The following is an 18,671-nucleotide window of genomic DNA, read 5'->3' as shown; positions in this document are numbered from 1 at the left end:
TATCACGGTGTCAAGGCATGTGAACTAACAGGTTATAGAGCAAACAACGCAATTATCACAACACATAGGTTGTAATATGGCTTTTTTCCCCTGGCTTGGCTTCCCCAGTGATTTTATCCACGTACCGCTACTTCCCTGAGACAAGGCAGAGTATAGCCCACGAAGATCTCCCCCACCACACGAGCCAGAGGGGGTGCAAGACCGAACAGGAAGATAACGTCAGTGACTCAGCCCACTCAAATCGAGTATAGCGAAAAAAGCCTGGCACGACGTGAAGCACCCCTCCTAGGGACGGCATGGGAGAGCACTAGCAAGCCAGTGACTCAGCCGCCGTAATAGGGTCAGAGGCAAACACACACACATACACACACACACACAAACTCCCACACTGCTCCCATACTAAGGCCTCCCCACAGAGAGCAGAGTGAGGATTATTTTAGCGGTGGTGTCACCTCCCAGACAGGAAGTTAGTCTGTCAGAAACAGGAAGCTGGAGTCTGATGGAATGCTCTGCTGGAATGTTGCATGCTGGGTCCCCAAAGTAACCTAAGCCTTGTGTGTACCCCGCAGTTCTCCCCTGTGCGCCGCAGTTCTCCCCCCTCACACATCCTCCCCCGCCCCACCTCATCCCCTCCTCTTTTCTCTCACAGAACTTCTCTAACAGATCTCTGTCTGTCTCTGTCTGTCTGTCTGTAGGGAGGACCTACAACGATCTGAACCAGTACCCTGTGTTTCCCTGGGTTCTCACCAACTATGAGTCCGAGGAGCTGGACCTCACCCTGCCGGGCAACTTCAGAGATCTCTCCAAGGTACTGTCATTCTGTTAAACACCATGTAGGACTGGAGGAGAGGGGGAAGGACAGGAGGGGTGAGGGTCTCAGTCGGCAGGGTAAATTCCATATTAAGGCCCATGCAGGCTGGAAGAGAAAGCCATCTTGACTGGGAAATAATGCAGACATCATAATGCAGACATCATGTGCTCAGTCTGAACCCAGCGGTGGAATGTAGAGAAGGAGCTAATAGTTTAACATCCTAGCACTGGAATAGCTTATAGTTCCAAATGGCACCATATTCCCTATTTAATGCACTACTTTCGACCAGAGCCCCCTATTCCCTATTTAATGCACTATTTTGACCAGGCCCCATAGGGCTCTGTTCAAAAGTAGTGCATTAAATAGGGAATAGGCTGCCATTTGGGACGCAAACATAACATCCTAACAGATCCCAACACTGGAATAGCAGCTCTAAGTGTCTCTGCTCTGTTTGGTACTGTATCGCCTCAGCACATAAACTTAATGTTCTATTGTCTCTGCTCTGTTTGGCATGGTACTGTCCTAGACTATCAACTGTAGGGGAGTTTTTAGTGTCTGTATGATGAGGGCTTCTGGCCCTGTTTAACTTCCTAGCAGCTCTCTCTCTCTTTATCTCTCTCTCTCTCTCTCTCTCTCTCTCTCTCTCTCTCTCTCTCTCTCTCTCTCTCTCTCTCTCTCTCTCTCTCTCTCTCTCTCTCTCTCTCTCTCTCTCTCTCTCTCTCTCTCTCTTTCTCTTTCTACAACTCACAGACTCACTGACCTGAAAACAATCGCATTCCTGTCTGAGCTTTCCTTCCCCCATTCCCTCTCTTCCTCAAAGTGCAGACTCCCTGACTCTCTCTGAGCTCCGTTTTCACAAACGTTTTTTAAAAATCAGATCAGACAAATGTTTGCTAGGGAGGGAAGCAGAGGGACAGGCAGGGAGGGAAGCAGAGGGACAAGCAGGGAGGGAAGCAGAGGGACAGGCAGGGAGAGAAGCAGAGGGACAAGCAGGGAGGGAAGCAGAGGGATAGGCAGGGAGGGAAGCAGAGGGAAAAGCAGGGAGGGAAGCAGAGGGACAGGCAGGGAGGGAAGCAGAGGGACAAGCAGGGAGGGAAGCAGAGGGACAAGCAGGGTGGCAGGTATGCAGGGAGGGAAGGAGGGAAAAGCAGGAAGGTGGGAAGGAGGGTCTGGAAATGAGAGAGGTTGAACTCACGATGAAAACAAGAAATAACCACAATTAAAGCACCCTGGTAGATATGTGAACTAATAATGTCAGTGAATACACTTCCCTCCTAACATATGTCTATAAGGTAGTCTCCTGGTTCATACCAGTTTCACCCAGCCAGTCTATAAAGTCATTGTGTGAATATTTCTACTCAGCACTGTTGGAAATAAAAAAAGACAACATTTGGTTTGAGTTGTTCAGGTAGGTAGTACAGTGGCTGATCCAGTGTTCACTCTGGCAGCAGGTCTACAGTAAGACACACACACACACCTTTCCTGTGTCTTCCTGCTGTCGTTTCTGCTCATGTCACCCTGTGGCGGATTCAGTCTGTACACAGCCAGGTGGGCCGTGTGTGTGTGTGCGAGAGAGAGAGCCCGAGCCCTCTGGCCTGGGGAGACAGTTATGTATTGTAATGTATTTCAGTGACATCCTCCCATGCTGTTTACAGGCTGAGCTGCCTTCATTACCTTGAGTTCACAGGCCTCTGTCTCCTGACGGTTGTCCTTGGAACCCTAGGGCTCTCACACACACACACACACACACACCTCCAACCCCAGGGCTCCTACTTCCAGAGGTACCAGCTAGCGAAGGACTGAACTGGAATGAAGGGGCTTGAGTTCTCAAACATATAAACAGATTAGACAAAGAGCAGGGGAGAGAGGAAATAGGGAGGAACTCAGAGAGAGAGAGTGAGAGAGACTGTAAGTCTTCTGAACAGAGTCATGTAAAACCACCAAACAGTTTGTGCGTCCCAAATGGCACCCTATTTCCTTTATAGTGCTCTACTTTTGACCAAGCCCTATAGGTAGTGCAGTATGTAGGGAATACGGTTCCATTTGGGAAGCAGCCATCCAGTGATATTTTGTCCTCTGACTGAGCTGCTCACGCCATGGGGTCACGTGACTACCAATCAGGAAGTGGGTGCCAGTACCAGCAGGCTAAATGTCCTAAAGCTCCTGGATGATACGCCACTTAATCCTCTCACACACCTGCTTTAACGCGCTACACACACCTACACACACCTGCAATTTACCTGCTGATCAGCCAGCCAGTCATCCATGTTAAATCCAACTGAACAGAGTGTTCTCTGCCTCAGGGCCACAGTGGAGCATTCCTACTGTCAGATCACAGGCCTGTTGAGCACACAGACACACACACACATACACAACCATACACACACACCCTCCATGTCAGCAGTACAGTGGTGTGGTGGAGCGGTTCATTAGGTTTTAATGATTATTTCCTGCTGACTGACAGGTGGCTGATGGGAAAGGGAAGCTCATCTCCTCATAGCTGTTAGTTGATGGAGTGGAAACACTGATAATCCTATATGAAGGCATACTGAGCGTGCTCTGCTTAACAATCTAGAGGTTTATCACGGCTGTTGTTCTACCTGCTTTTGTGTGTCTCTGATAGGAGGTGATGTGATGTGACTCTGTCAAAACTTCTCTCAGGGAGAAACAGCCAAAGCTGTGAAATGACAGCAGACATATGTACCCGATCTACTTTACCTCATAGGTACTGTTATGAAACGGAGAGTGAGTGGAACTTGTTCATGCTGGTCTTCGGACCCGCAACCTTATGAACCAGAGCCCTTCACGTTTTTGATGGCTCCAAGGAAGCTAGCTCCCTTGGAAGAGTCGATATATTTACATTTTAGTTATTTAGCGGATACTCTTATCTGAGTGAAAATGCATTTTCAGACTTTTTTGTACTGGTCCCCCGTGGGAATCGTACCCACAACTCTGGCATTGCAAGCGCCATGCTCTACCAACTGAGCCACACGGGACTATAATGTGCACATATGTGTGCATATATATATATATTATATATGTGTTTATGAACGCAGGGTTGCTACTCTATACTACTCCCTCCTTTCACTTGCATTCGCAGGGTCGCGACACTACTATGCTGTGTTTACCATTGTGACTTTACATTCATTCGCATTCTCTGCTTAGTAGCAAATCCTATTCATGTTTTTAAAAGAGTTAACAAAAGTTTTAGCTGAAAAGTGTATTGTTTATGTCATAGCGAAGGTTAGCAATGTAGCTAGCTAGCTAGCTGCGCAGCCAAACTCTCATTGACAACTCTGGAGATTTAGTGGTGCTAGTCGTGCATATCACCCTTTACTGTGTCAATGTTTTATAGACTGCTACCGAACTTCAGAAAACCTATACCATGAGAGAAACCACTCATACGGAGAACTCTGAAGAACTAGATTGTAGCTGTTCAAGGTGTTTCTTCTGACAAGCCCAGAGAAAAAACAAGTGTGACTCTTCCTGCACTGTACCATGATGTCATTTCCTTTGAAATATAAAATTCAGTATGTGTGTCTCCTCGGGAGTTAGCCTAGATATTACCACACGAACCGCAGAACTTTCTCTTTCTCTGTGTTTCACACACTCGGATGCACACACATGTACAAACACACAAACACACACACACACGCTCCTCTTGGATCCTCCACTTTGGGGTCTCTACTCTCTGCAGTCAGAGAATGATCCTAATTACATATGATGAGTGGTTTATCTAGTGTAGCATGTGACAGCCCTATAATCCAGCAGCTAGGTTTGATCATGTCTTGTTTGGTGGTGCAGGAAGGTATCACTCGGTCAGGTGTTATTTATGGGAGTGAACTCAGAAAGAGCTAAATGCAGAGCTGTCTAAAGCACTTGTTTTTATTGTTTCCTTATCATGTCCTGTATTTACATAATCACCTGAGAATAGGTAGCTGGTGATTACTTTGTGTTAAAGGAACGGTAGAGGAAAAGGTTTGTTGTCACTATTCTACCCAACTAACCAGCCACGGAAGGGGTTCCCATATGGCACCATATTCCCTATATACTGTAGTGCACAACTTTTGACCAGGGCCTTATATCCCCATCTCCCACCCAATATCTATTTTAGCACATTAGCTTGCTAACATTAGTATCCAACATTAGCATCGATGGTTCCATCAATTAACCTTAAGTAACTTAGTTGCTAGTAGAATCAACACACTTAACATTCCTGGTTGCTTTAAAGTCAATGAAATACCACGTTGTAGCAAAGTTAGCTAGGTAGCTAGCTGTCGCACATCAACAACAGAGAAGGTCAGAGTATAGCCAGAAATGGATGTTGTTTTGTTTGCGTGAACTAGCCAAATGTTTTTGTTACCCAAATGGACCCTGGTCAAAAGTAGCATATTATATAGGGAATAGGGTGCCAGTGCTGCATGCATGTGAAAGACTTAGAGCTTTAGAAGGTCCTTATGTCCACTTAAGACCCAACACTATCTACCATGTTAACAGCTTTTTAATATCTTACTAATGAGCTAGTTTAGCAGGCTAAAGCCGCAATATATTTTTATAGGCTAAGAGCTGTCTGTGAGGGTGGACAAGACACACCATAACCAACGTTAGCCGTGCGCAGTAGATCACCTTCTGTGTGTGTCGACGAATGGTGGCAATTCAACATGTAGAATAGTCTAGAAATGAACAGAAAGTGCCAGCCGATGTTCTGTGGTCAGAGGCGATATGACTTCTATCTGCTGCTTTTAACTGTTTGTCGGTGCGGTTTTGTCCTTAAGATAGGACATCCATCCTGCTGCTGGGTTTAGTGGAAATATTCATATTGACAGTCTCTCTGTATTTGGGGTTCTTGGCTAGCTATGAGATCACGTTAGCTGTGAGACCATGTTTGCTATGAGACCATGTTAGCTATGTATATTTACATAACATTTTACATTTTAGTCATTTAGCAGACGCTCTTATCCAGATGATATCCACATGAATATTATTATTATTATTATTTTAATTTTTTCATACTGGCCCCCCGTGGGAATCGAACCCACAACCTTGGCGTTGTAAATGCCATGCTCTACCAACTGAGCTACATCCCTGCCAGCCATTCCCTCCCCTACCCTGGACGATGCTGGGCCAATTGTTATCCATGAGACCACCTTAGCTGTGAGACCATGTTAGCTATGAGACCATGTTAGCTGTGAGACCATCTTAGCTATGAGACCACGTTAGCTGTGAAACCATGTTAGCTGTGAGACCATGTTAGCTATGAGACCATGTTAGCTGTGAAACCATGTTAGCTATGAGACCATGTTAGCTTTGAGACCATGTTAGCTGTGAGACATGTTAGTTGGTTGTCAGACCCAGGTTGACACCCATTCTGTCCTATTAGCTGTATGTGCTGTCCAGCTGCAGCTATGATTGGGCTAAGCTGACTGAGACCAGCCTGGTTACTCCTGGACGTTTAACAGCCTGTCTGACTTCCTGTAGCCCACAGCCCAATCACAGCCAGCCCCAGACATCACATGACAGCCTATTATCACCCCGTAAATCTCAGCAGATCTCAATAAACTTCTCTTTCATTCTATCTCATCGCGCTAACATCGATGTGGACGGTCATTACGTTGGAGAGAAAAGAAAGGAACGTAAAAGGAAACCAGACGTGACCAGTTGGTTTAGAGTGAGAGAGTTGAGCGCTAGTCAAACATTCCTAATAATGCCATGTGTTCTGAGCCACATAGAGGGCGATATGGGCTGTGGGAACATAATAAAGATGACGAGACAGTCTGGCTGTATCTCATATGGAAGCCTATGCACTATATATCGAGGGCCCTCTGGTTAAAACTAGTGCACTATATAGGGAATAGAATGTCATTTGGTAAGCAGCTTTTTGTGTTGTAACACTCTCATAACTCTAGCCATGGGAATACTGGAGTAACGGCACAGTCTTAATGATTTGATATTAAAGTGATTTTATTTTTAGTCGTTGGTCTCTCCACTAGCTGCAGCTCTGTCTGAATCAAGGGCTTTGTTGCGGTAGATTTCCCATGATTCCTGTGGTCAATCCGAGACATGGCCGCCACACACACACACACACCCTCCCCCGCTGACTCAATAGCACTGAGTGTATTAATATTGACTGCCAATATACCTCCAAAGCCTGCCTGTTGGCCAGGGTGATTGAAAAGGCAGAGAAAGCAATTTATCCTCCAGTAAATGTATTTTAATGGGCTAATTAGATTGTCTTAAAAACATATGAGAAAGCAAAGGCTTGGGACCCAGAGTGAGTCTCAGTGTCATAATATTGGCGTAGAGCCCGTCCCAAATGGCATCCTATTACCCACATAGTGCAGTACTATTGAACAGAGCCCTTTGGGCCATGGTCAAATGTAGTGCACTATATTGGGAATGGGGGGTTGCTATTTGGGACCCAGAATGAGTCTCTGCGTAATACACAGAGGCTGGGACCCAGAGTGTAATATTGACTTGGCCTCTGTTCCTGAGTTATGGTGGAAGAATGAAACACGCTATCAAAGGCCAACATTTGGGTTGTAAAGTCATATATTTCTTGTTTTATCCATTGACTAGCTACGTAATTACTGTAATATCAATAGCAGGCCTTACTAAACTCCTGGAGGGCTGTGGCCTTTTATTTTTTTTCAATGACGGCGGGCCACATTTAAATTGTCTCATTTGGCCTGGGGGCCGTGTGTTTGACAACCCTTATCTAGGAGCTGTCTCTCTGCTAAGTCTAAAAGGTCAGTTATATACTGAACATCATATACTCTATCTACTGTATGTAACTTCTGTTTGTCCCTCAGCCAATCGGAGCGTTGAACCCGAAGCGTGCAGCGTTCTATGCAGAGCGCTACGAGACGTGGGAAGAGGACCAGACCCCCCCGTATCACTACAACACCCACTACTCCACCGCTAAGTCCACCCTGCTCTGGCTGCTCAGGATAGTATGTACTCTATACCCCATCCACCCAATACCCTATTCCCTGTACCCTATACCCAGCAAAGGGGTGGTTGATAAAACATATATAGGTCCATCATCATTTCTACATACTTTCTATCTGATTGTAGACGTTCAAGTGTAGACAGACACTTTTTTTTATTTTTTTTATCCAAAATAACATTTTCTTAATGGCAGCTAGAACAGTAAATTAGTTAAATAGTGAGTCACACAGTCCACACAGTTGAAAGCACATTGATACCACCTAGTGTTTAATAAATACCAGCGGAATCTAAATTGTGAGATATAGGGTTACCCCTCCTGGGGTTTGGCCAGATCTGATATGTTAGGCAGCTCGTTAATTGGAGAAAGCTTGATGGGGAGTTAGTAGCACTCCCCCCAACCCCTTTGCCTGCCACTCTCTGCCTCCTCTCCCCCTCGTTAGCAGAGGGGCTGTTGAATTAGAAGAGTTCCTCTGACAGCACTTACACCGCTCCTCACTACACACACCGCTCCTCTCCTCCATCTCTCCTCCTCTCCTCCCTACATCCATCCATCAGAACACTGTCTCAATCTCAGACTGGGAACACCACATACAGCATCAGCCAATTAGCACCGTCCGCTCCCGGCGACCAGGAAGCACAGTAATTAATACTCCCTAAGGCATTGTGGGTAATGTACAGGAGGGGAGGACAGACAGACAGACAGACAGACAGACAGACAGACAGTCTGGCACAGGAACATCACATACACAGAAACACACCATAGATGCGGTAAAGAGGTCAATGGAACTCAACCCAAACTATGGAAATGCCATGGATGCGGTGGGAGAAAGATCACAAATCTCCTCATTGCCCCCCAGCAAAATGATCCTTAATTTAGGCTATTGATTATATGTGTATTGTGTACTTCTAAATGTTATGCAGTGAAAACAAAATCTGACTTTAGTAATCACATTGTGGGCCTGTTACAATACATCAATCATGACGAATTTGACGAATATCCACTTTGTTAGAACAGATTTGTTGAATGTGTACCAATTCGGTGTCCTTCTTCTATCCCCCACGGTCTGATTTCTATTGACCTCTTTACCGCAACTATGATTCCAATAAGAGACATTCTCATTGTCCCTTCTCTCTGTTACAACCAGTAGAATTCAGCCATTAGCTCCCCTTAGGGGAGAAGAAATGATTCATTCTGAACACACAATAGAAAATCTAGTTCACTGAAAGTATGGTTTGGTATGGTGGTGTTATCTGTGTTGTGATGTTTGTGTTTGTTTGTGTGTGTCCATGAAACATCCTTTGCTCAACGTAAAATGTGTGTGTGTTTTCTCTTGCAGGAGCCTTTCACCACGTTCTTCCTGAATGCTAACAACAACAAGTTTGACCATGCAGACCGGACCTTCTCAGCCATCACCCGCTCCTGGAGGCACTGCCAGAGAGACACCTCAGATGTCAAGGTGTGTGTCTTTCTGTCGGTGTGTGTAGGTGTGTGCGTGCGTGCGCGTCCATGAAACAAACTCTGCTCAATGTAAAATACTCTGTATCTGTATCTACAGTGGGTCTGATGCGTTCTCTGTTCATCGGTATTCAACCCAGAAGGAAACGTCACAATAAAATATATACCATGAATTATAAATAACACTATGCTCAAACTGTGAGGAACAGAGACATGGTACACAGTGAATAACTAAAGCACTTACAAACACATACTTGATTTACCTCTAATATATATTTAAAAAAACATTACTTTAAAAACAAAGGAGTGCTGTACTGTATGTGAACAAAGGCTGAAGACAAAGAAAGAAAGAAATCCTCTCCTTCCTTCCTCAGAGATGGAGGAGCATTCAGAGTGTGTGTCCCAAATGGCTCCCTATGGGGCCTTGGTCAAAAGTAGTGCACTATATAGAGAATAGGGTGCCATTTGGGACGCAGACAGTGAAACGCTGAACCACCACCACTCAGCGGGAGCAGCTCTGACCTCAAAGTGTCAGATATTTCTAGAACACCCCGCATCGGGTTAGTGTTGCCCCAGGCAATTAATAAAGCATTAATGACAAAAGCTATTTAAAATGTAGTGTTTTATGTCCGGACAGGGCTTTTCCTGGGCTCAGCTTGGGGAGGAGGGGGAGAGAGCAGCACACCAGCTAACATGCCCTGTTAACAAATACATGCTACTTTAAACTACTTGTATGTCTGTCTGTCTGTTGAAACACACGGAACATGGCTGCTGGTCTATCAGCACGAAGGAGAGAGCGAGAGAGACAAGATATTACAACAGCAGCTGTGTTTCATTATGTATTAGTAACAGGAATTATTCTGCTAAATTATTTCACCTACATACACAGTTCTACCTACACACACACAGTTCTACCTACACACACACAGTTCTACCTACACACACACAGTTATACCTACACACTCACAGTTCTACCTACATACACACAGTTCTACCTACACACACACAGTTCTACCTACACACACACAGTTCTACCTACATACACACAGTTCTACCATACACACAGTTCTACCTACACACACACAGTTCTACCTACACACACACAGTTCTACCTACACACACACAGTTCTACCTACACACACACAGTTCTACCTACATACACACAGTTCTACCATACACACAGTTCTACCTACACACACACAGTTCTACCTACACACACACAGTTCTACCTACACACACACAGTTCTACCTACACACACACAGTTCTACCTACACACACACAGTTCTACCTACACACACACAGTTCTACCTACACACACACAGTTCTACCTACACACACACAGTTCTACCTACATACACACAGTTCTACCTACATACACACAGTTCTACCTACACACACACAGTTCTACCTACATACAGTGCATTTGGAAAGTATTCAGACCCCTTGACTTTCTACATTTTGTTATGTTACAGCCTTATTCTAAAATGAATTAAATTATAGTTTTTCCTCATCAATCTACACACAATACCACATATTGACTAAGCGAAAACTTTTTTTGGGGGAATTTTTTTCAAATCTATTAAAAATAAAAAACAGATACCTTATTTACATAAGTATTCAGACCCTGAGCTCAGGTGCATCCTGTTTCCATTGATCATCCTTGAGATGTTTCTACAACTTGATTGAGTCCACCTGTGGTAAATTCAATTGATTGGACATGATTTGGAAAGGCACACACCTGTCTATATAAGGTCCCACAGTTGACAGTGCATGTCAGAACAAAAAGCAAGCCATGAGGTCGAAGGAATTGCCCGTAGAGCTCCGAGACAGGGTTGTGTCGAGGCACAGATCTAGGGAAGGGTAACAAAACATTTCTGCAGCATTGAAGGTCCCCAAGAACACAGTGGCCTCCATCATTCTTAAATGAAAGACGTTTGGAACCACCAATACTCTTCCTAGAGCTGGCCACCCAGCCAAACTGAGCAAGCGGGGGAGAAGGGCCTTGGTCAGTGACCAAGAACCCGATGGTCACTCTGACAGAGCTCCAGAGTTCCTCTGTGGAGATGGGAGAACCTTCCAGAAGGACAACCATCTCTGCAGCACGCCACCAATCAGGCCTTTACGGTAGAGTGGCCAGACGAAAGCCACTACTCAGTAACAGGCACATGACAGCCCGCTTGGAGTTTGCCAAAAGGCACCTAAAGGACTCAGACCATGAGAAAAAATATTCTCTGGTCTGATGAAACCAAGATTTGACCTGAATGCCAAACGTCACGTCTGGAGGAAACCTGGCACCATCCCTAAGGTGAAGCATGTTGGTGGCAGCATCATGCTGTGGGGATGTTTTTCAGCGGCAGGGACTGGGAGACTATCTAATATAGCTAATGCTATGGAGGCTGTTTGCTATCTATGGAGGCTGTTTGCTATCTATGGAGCCTGTTAGCTATCTATTGAGGCTGTTAGCTATCTATGGAGCCTGTTAGTTATCTATGGAGGCTGTTAGCGATCTATGGAGGCTGTTAGCGATCCATGGAGCCTGTTAGCTATCTATGGACACTGTTAGCTAACAGGCTCCATAGATAGTTATCTATGGAGCCTGTTAGCTATCTATGGAGGCTGTGTGATTGACTTGTTCAGCCCATTAACAGGCTGTGGCTGTATAAATGGCTGCCAGGGGAGCTGGGCTCGAAAATGGAGCTGGCATCTTTAACGGCTTGGTGCTGAGTTTTGACAGGGAAGTTTAGACAGACAGACAGACAGACAGACAGACACAGAGAGAGAGAGAGAGAGAGAGAGAGAGAGAGAGAGGTAAAGAGATAAAGAGAGAGAGAGAGAGAGGTAAAGAGATAAAGAGAGAGAGAGAGAGAGAGAGAGTCAGTCAGTCAGTCAGTCCAGTGTTGTGCTCAGTCAGACGGTGAAATGTGACCAACAGCAGACTCCAGTGTTTTATTGGGGTGTTTCCTGTCATGCTACCTTCCTCTCTAAACCCTGATTTACCGTCCTAAAGCCCTGCCTGTTACCCTCCTGTAGTTATCCTCCCATAGGCAACAGGCCTGGTCAAACTCCCATAGGCCTGGTAAAAACCAAAAGCATCACAGAACATGACAAACACTGCTTTCATAAAACAGCCCTCATACTACCACTGAACAAGCTAGGAGGCCAAGCACATTTTAGACACACAGACACAGTCGCTGACAAACACCAAGTCACTGACCCGCACACACGCATGCACACACACACGTACGCACACACACACGTACACACCTGACACACACACAAACACATGCACCTCCTGACACACACAGGCCTAGACAGACAGCGTTTAAATGGTTTTAAATGGTTTTCTAATGAGGGCTCTGACAGAGGGAGGAGGGAGGCACCACATTCCTGTTGTGCACATGGTCCAATATACAGAGGCATCTGTCAGAGAAAGAGGAGAGGGGAGGAGGCACTGCAGCTGAAATGAATGAGTAGCCAAGTGTATGGATAGGCCTGCATTTATATTATTAGCGGCTTGTCTATTTTAATGTAGAGGAATATTTAACTTTCTCTGGTCATAGGAACAACAACATGAATTTGTGCATGAGGCAGAAATAATGCAGACTTCTTGAGTTTCGCCATCAGGTGGAAGAGTGTCCCCTCTCTCTGCCCAGCCTCAACGGAGGAAGGGAGAGAGCAGGGACTGTGAGAGGCTGACCCTCTGCTGCTCTCTCCCTCCCTCCGTTGAGACTGACCATCAGTTGCAGGTATCATTAGTCTGGTAAAATAAAAAAGCAAATTATTTAAATGTATGCTCAGCTGTGCCTCGCAAGGAATGTAACACCTGATCTGTTTTTTTATTTAGCATGAGTTTTGAAATATAATATAGTCTGAGAAGAACAATACTGGCAGGCCAATATGATGTGATAATGGATTAGGCCTACTGCACAAACCTCATCCTTACAGAAGTGTTTTTATAAGACATAGCCTTACATTTTTTAAGTCATGTTTTTAAAAAATATAAGAGCGGTAGATCTTGGCTTGCATTTTGACTCAGAAAGTGATCTTGACTCAGAAAAGGTTGGTGACCACTGGGCTAAAGGGTGTCTCCAGGGTCAGCTAGTTGTTTATTCTCTCTGAAGTGGGAATCACACCAGGGAGGATCATGGGAGTGTGTTTCTTCCTCTCTGTACCGAGGTCCTGACCCCATCACCACAGCCCTGCACTGACACACACACACACCACTGAAATAACTGTTACAGCACCTCTCAACACCCATTGCCTGCTGTTTATTTGGCTTGTATTACCTTTCCCCCTGAAGTCACACACACGTACACAGTCCATTTACTCTCCTTACATCTCCCCTCCCCTTCTCCCCTTGTTGAGCCCAGTTCTACCACCAGCCATGTGTAATAACATGTGTAATAATGTGGTATAATAACGTGTATGATGGCCTACAAATAACATGTGTAATAATGTGGTATAATAACATGTGTATGATGGCCTATAAATAACATGTGTATAATAATGTGGTAATGCCTGTCTCCAACAGGAGTTGATTCCAGAGTTCTACTACCTGCCAGAGATGTTTGGTAACAGTAATGGTTACCACCTGGGTCAGAGGGAGGACGGCAGCATGGTGTGTGATGTGGAGCTGCCTCCCTGGGCCAACAAGCCTGAGGACTTTGTTAGGATCAACCGGATGGTGAGGAACTAAACACCTCTCCTCCTCTCCTTATCTCCCACCCTCTGCTCTCTTCCTCTACCTAACCCACTCCTCCCACCCTCTCCTCCTCTCCTCTCCTGCTTTGTCACCCTTGTCTCCTCCTCCGTCCTCTCATTTTGTACCACCCTCTCCTTTCCTCTTCAATCATCCCCTCCTCCTTTCCTGCCCCCCACATCTCTCCTCCTTCTCATCTCCTCCTCCCTCTTCCCTCTCCCCCTCTCCTCCCCCTCACTCTGTGTGTCTGTGTGAGTTACTCATGCAGCGTCTGATAAAGTGCACTGCTCGATACTAACACAATCTGCAGCTGACCCCAGTGATGTCACTAAAGGACGGGCCAGTAAGTGTCCCCTATAATGTTACCTAATGCCGGACTCATCAATCATCATTTAGCTGTGCGTGCGTGTGTGTGTGGCTGTGTGCTGTGTGTGTGTGTGTTAGCCCAGGACAACCTAGTACTCCCTGCAGGCCCTTTGAGCAACACACACACACACACACAGAGAGAGACAGAACGTGAGCGCCCTCTACACCCTCTGCCAGCCTCTCAACCAGTCCTGCCTGGAGGCACACAGTCTTTCACTTCTCATCACAATTCAAACCCACACATACAAACACACGCACGCGCACACACACACACACACACACACACACACACACACACACACACACACACACACACACACACACACACACACACACACACACTCACAATCACACACCATTACATCCCTGTACACATACTGCAGTGTGCAAGTAGAGCCTCATTCCTATACACACCAAGACATGGTTATAGATATGACATTATGGGGGTGGGTTTACATTTCTACAATGTTATTAGGGGGGGGGTATTGGGGTAGGAACACACTTGACCTTTTTTCAGCAGGAATGACAGAGCTGGGGGGAAGGAGGCAAGAGTGGTGGTGGGGAGGAGTGGTGGTGGTTAGTGGGGAGCAGAGGTGACCTTTCACTAAGCTCAGCTCTACTCTACTCCCCTCCTCTCTCCCTCTGCTCTCCACCTCTCCTCTACTGCCTGGTCAGCTACATCTACATCAGCCCAGCACACAGGGAGGAGGAGGGAGGTGGAGGGGGGGACACACAGGAGGAGGGAGGTGGATGGGCAGACCGGGGGGGCAAAGTGTTCTTATCCTCTTATGTTGTAGACATTAGTATACATGCGGAATCCATGGATGGATAGCTAGAGAATCATCATCTTTACTCTCCATCTCTGTCCTCAGTCATCCTGCTCTCAGATCTCATTATAGCGTTCTTCATTTTCTGCTTACCTCTTACTTTACCTTTTCTTTTCTTTTTCTCTCTCTCTCTCTCTCTCTCTCTCTCTCTCTCTCTCTCTCTCTCTCTCTCTCTCTCTCTCTCTCTCTCTCTCTCTCTCTCCGTCCCACCCACCCTCCCTCCACCCCTCCTCCCTCCAGTTCCCATCTTTGCATGTGCCAGATTCAATCGTGGTGACATGCCCCGTGGCTAGTTCAGCTCCCTCTGTGTTCAGCTCCCTCTGTGTTCATCTCTGTCTGTGTGCTCTAGCTAGCTCCACTCTGTTGGTAGAGGCTTTCTTGTGCTGTGGGAGGGAGAGTGTAAAGTCATGCAGCATGTCTCTATACATATCAGCTGATAGAGTTGTAGTGTGTGGCCACTGGGTCGACAATAATAATAATAATAATAACGTAAGCACTGTAAGTCCACCATAGTGATGTAACACAACAGTAACACTGTCTACCATAGTGATGTAACACAACAGTAACACTGTCTACCATAGTGATGTAACACAACAGTAACACTGTCTACCATAGTGATGTAACACAACAGTAACACTGTCTACCATAGTGATGTAACACAACAGTAACACTGTCTACCATAGTGATGTAACACTGTCTACCATAGTAATGTAACACAACAGTAACACTGTCTACCACAGTGATGTAACACAACAGTAACACTGTCTACCATAGTGATGTAACACTGTCTATCATAGTAATGTAACACAACAGTAACACTGTCTACCATAGTGATGTAACACAACAGTAACACTGTCTACCATAGTGATGTAACACAACAGAAACACTGTCTATCATAGTGATGTAACACAACAGCATCACTGTCTACCATAGTGATGTAACACAACAGTAACACGGTCTACCATAGTGATGTAACACTGTCTACCATAGTGATGTAACACATCAGTAACACTGTCTACCACAGTGATGTAACACAACAGTAACACTGTCTACCATAGTGATGTAACACTGTCTACCATAGTAATGTAACACAACAGTAGCACTGTCTACCATAGTGATGTAACACAACAGTAACACTGTCTGCCATAGTGATGTAACACAACAGTAACACTTTCTACCATAGTGATGTAACACTGTCTACCATAGTGACGTAACACTGTCTACCATAGTGATGTAACACAACAGTAACACTGTCTACCATAGTAATGTAACACAACAGTAACACTGTCTACCATAGTGATGTAATACAACAGTAACACTGTCTACCATAGTGATGTAACACTGTCTACCATAGTAATGTAACACAACAGTAACACTGTCTACCATAGTGATGTAATACAACAGTAACACTGTCTACCATAGTGATGTAACACTGTCTACCGTAGTGATGTAATACAACAGTAACACTGTCTACCATAGTGATGTAACACTGTCTACCGTAGTGAGGTAATACAACAGTAACACTGTCTACCATAGTGATGTAACACAACAGCAACACTCTCTACCAGAGTGATGTAACACAACAGTAACACAGTCTACCATAGTGATGTAACACAACAGTAACACTGTCTACCATAGTGATGTAACACAACCGTAACACTGTCTACCAGGCTATAAGGTGAATGCACCAATTTGTATGTCGCTCTGGATAAGAGCGTCTGCTAAATGACGTAAATGCAAATGTAAATAATGATGTAACACAACAGTAAGACTGTCTACCATAGTAATGTAACACAACAGTAACACTGTCTACCATAGTGATGTAATACAACAGTAACACTGTCTACCATAGTGATGTAACACTGTCTACCGTAGTGATGTAATACAACAGTAACACTGTCTACCATAGTGATATAACAGTGTCTACCATAGAGATGTAACACAACAGTAACACTGTCTACCATAGTGTTGTAACACTGTCTACAATAGAGATGAAACACAACAGTAACACTGTCTACCATAGTGAAGTAAAACACAACAGTAACACTGTCTACCATAGTGATGTAACACAACAGTAAGACTGTCTACCATAGTGATGTAACACAACAGTAACACTGTCTACCATAGTGATGTAAAACAACAGCAACACTGTCTACCATAGTGATGTAACACTGTCTACCGTAGTGATGTAATACTGTCTACCGTAGTGATGTAATACTATAGTAACACTGTCTATCAAAATGATGTAACACAACTATAATACAGTCTACCATAGACATTTTACATTTTAGTCATTTAGCAGACGCTCTTATCCAGAGCGACTTACAGTTAGTGAGTGCATACATTTTTATTTTTTATACTGGAATCGAACCCACAACCCTGGCGTTGCAAATGCCATGCTCTACCAACTGAGCTACATCCCTGCCGGCCATTCCCTCCCCTACCCTGGACGACACTGGGCCAATTGTGCGCCGCCCCATGGGTCTCCCGGTCGCGGCCGGCTACGACAGAGCCTGGATTCGAACCAGGATCTCTAGTGGCACAGCTAGCACTGCGATGCAGTGCCTTAGACCACTGCGCCACTCGGGAGGACGAGAGATCCTGGTTATAGAGATGTAACACAACAGTAACACTGTCTACCATAGTGATGTAACACTGTCTACTATAGTGAAGTAAAACACAGCAGTAACACTGTCTACCATAGTGATGTAACACAGTCTACCATAGTAATGTAACACAACAGTAAAACTCTACCATAGTAATGTAACACAACAGTAACACTGTCTACCATAGTAATGTAACACAACAGTAACATTGTCTACCATAGTGATGTAACACTGTCTACCATAGTGAAGTAAAACACAACAGTAACACTGTCTACCATAGTAATGTAACACAACAGTAACATTGTCTACCATAGTGATTTACATTTACATTTAAGTCATTTAGCAGACGCTCTTGTCCAGAGCGACTTACAGGAGCAATTAGGGTTAAGTGCCTTGCTCAAGGGCACATTTACGTCATTTAGCAGACGCTCTAGTCCAGAGCGACTCACAAATTGATGCATTCACCCTATAGCCAGTGGGATAACCACTTTACAATTTTTTTTTTTTTTTTTTTTGGGGGTAGAAGGATTACTTTATCCTATCCCAGGTATTCCTTAAAGAGGTGGGGTTTCAAATGTCTCCGGAAGGTGGTGAGCGACTCCGCTGTGTGTGGGGGGTAGAAGGATTACTTTATCCTATCCCAGGTATTCCTTAAAGAGGTGGGGTTTCAAATGTCTCCGGAAGGTGGTGAGTGACTCCGCTGTGGGGGAGGGTAGAAGGATTACTTTATCCTATCCCAGGTATTCCTTAAAGAGGTGGGGTTTCAAATGTCTCCGGAAGGTGGTGAGTGACTCCGCTGTGGGGGGTAGAAGGATTACTTTATCCTATCCCAGGTATTCCTTAAAGAGGTGGGGTTTCAAATGTCTCCGGAAGGTGGTGAGCGACTCCGCTGTGTGTGTGGGGGGGGTAGAAGGATTACTTTATCCTATCCCAGGTATTCCTTAAAGAGGTGGGGTT

The 18,671-nt window shown here is 45.1% G+C and overlaps 1 protein-coding gene across 2 annotated transcripts in view; it reads left to right on the top strand.

The window, feature by feature from the left end:
* The window catches only part of LOC121567869 (neurobeachin-like), a 311,893-nt gene that overhangs the window by 251,332 nt on the left and 41,890 nt on the right, over window positions 1–18,671 (top strand). For both annotated transcript variants that reach the window (XM_045220277.1, XM_045220272.1), the window contains exons 46-49: window positions 696–808; window positions 7,621–7,761; window positions 9,097–9,216; window positions 13,748–13,900. In XM_045220277.1, coding sequence (XP_045076212.1) covers window positions 696–808; window positions 7,621–7,761; window positions 9,097–9,216; window positions 13,748–13,900 — 527 coding nt within the window. The remainder of the gene's footprint in view (window positions 1–695; window positions 809–7,620; window positions 7,762–9,096; window positions 9,217–13,747; window positions 13,901–18,671) is intronic.

The sequence above is a fragment of the Coregonus clupeaformis genome, chromosome 6 (genome assembly GCF_020615455.1).
Source record: "Coregonus clupeaformis isolate EN_2021a chromosome 6, ASM2061545v1, whole genome shotgun sequence".
Classification (NCBI taxonomy): Eukaryota; Metazoa; Chordata; class Actinopteri; order Salmoniformes; family Salmonidae; genus Coregonus; species Coregonus clupeaformis.
This window is presented reverse-complemented; position numbering and strand designations above follow the sequence as displayed.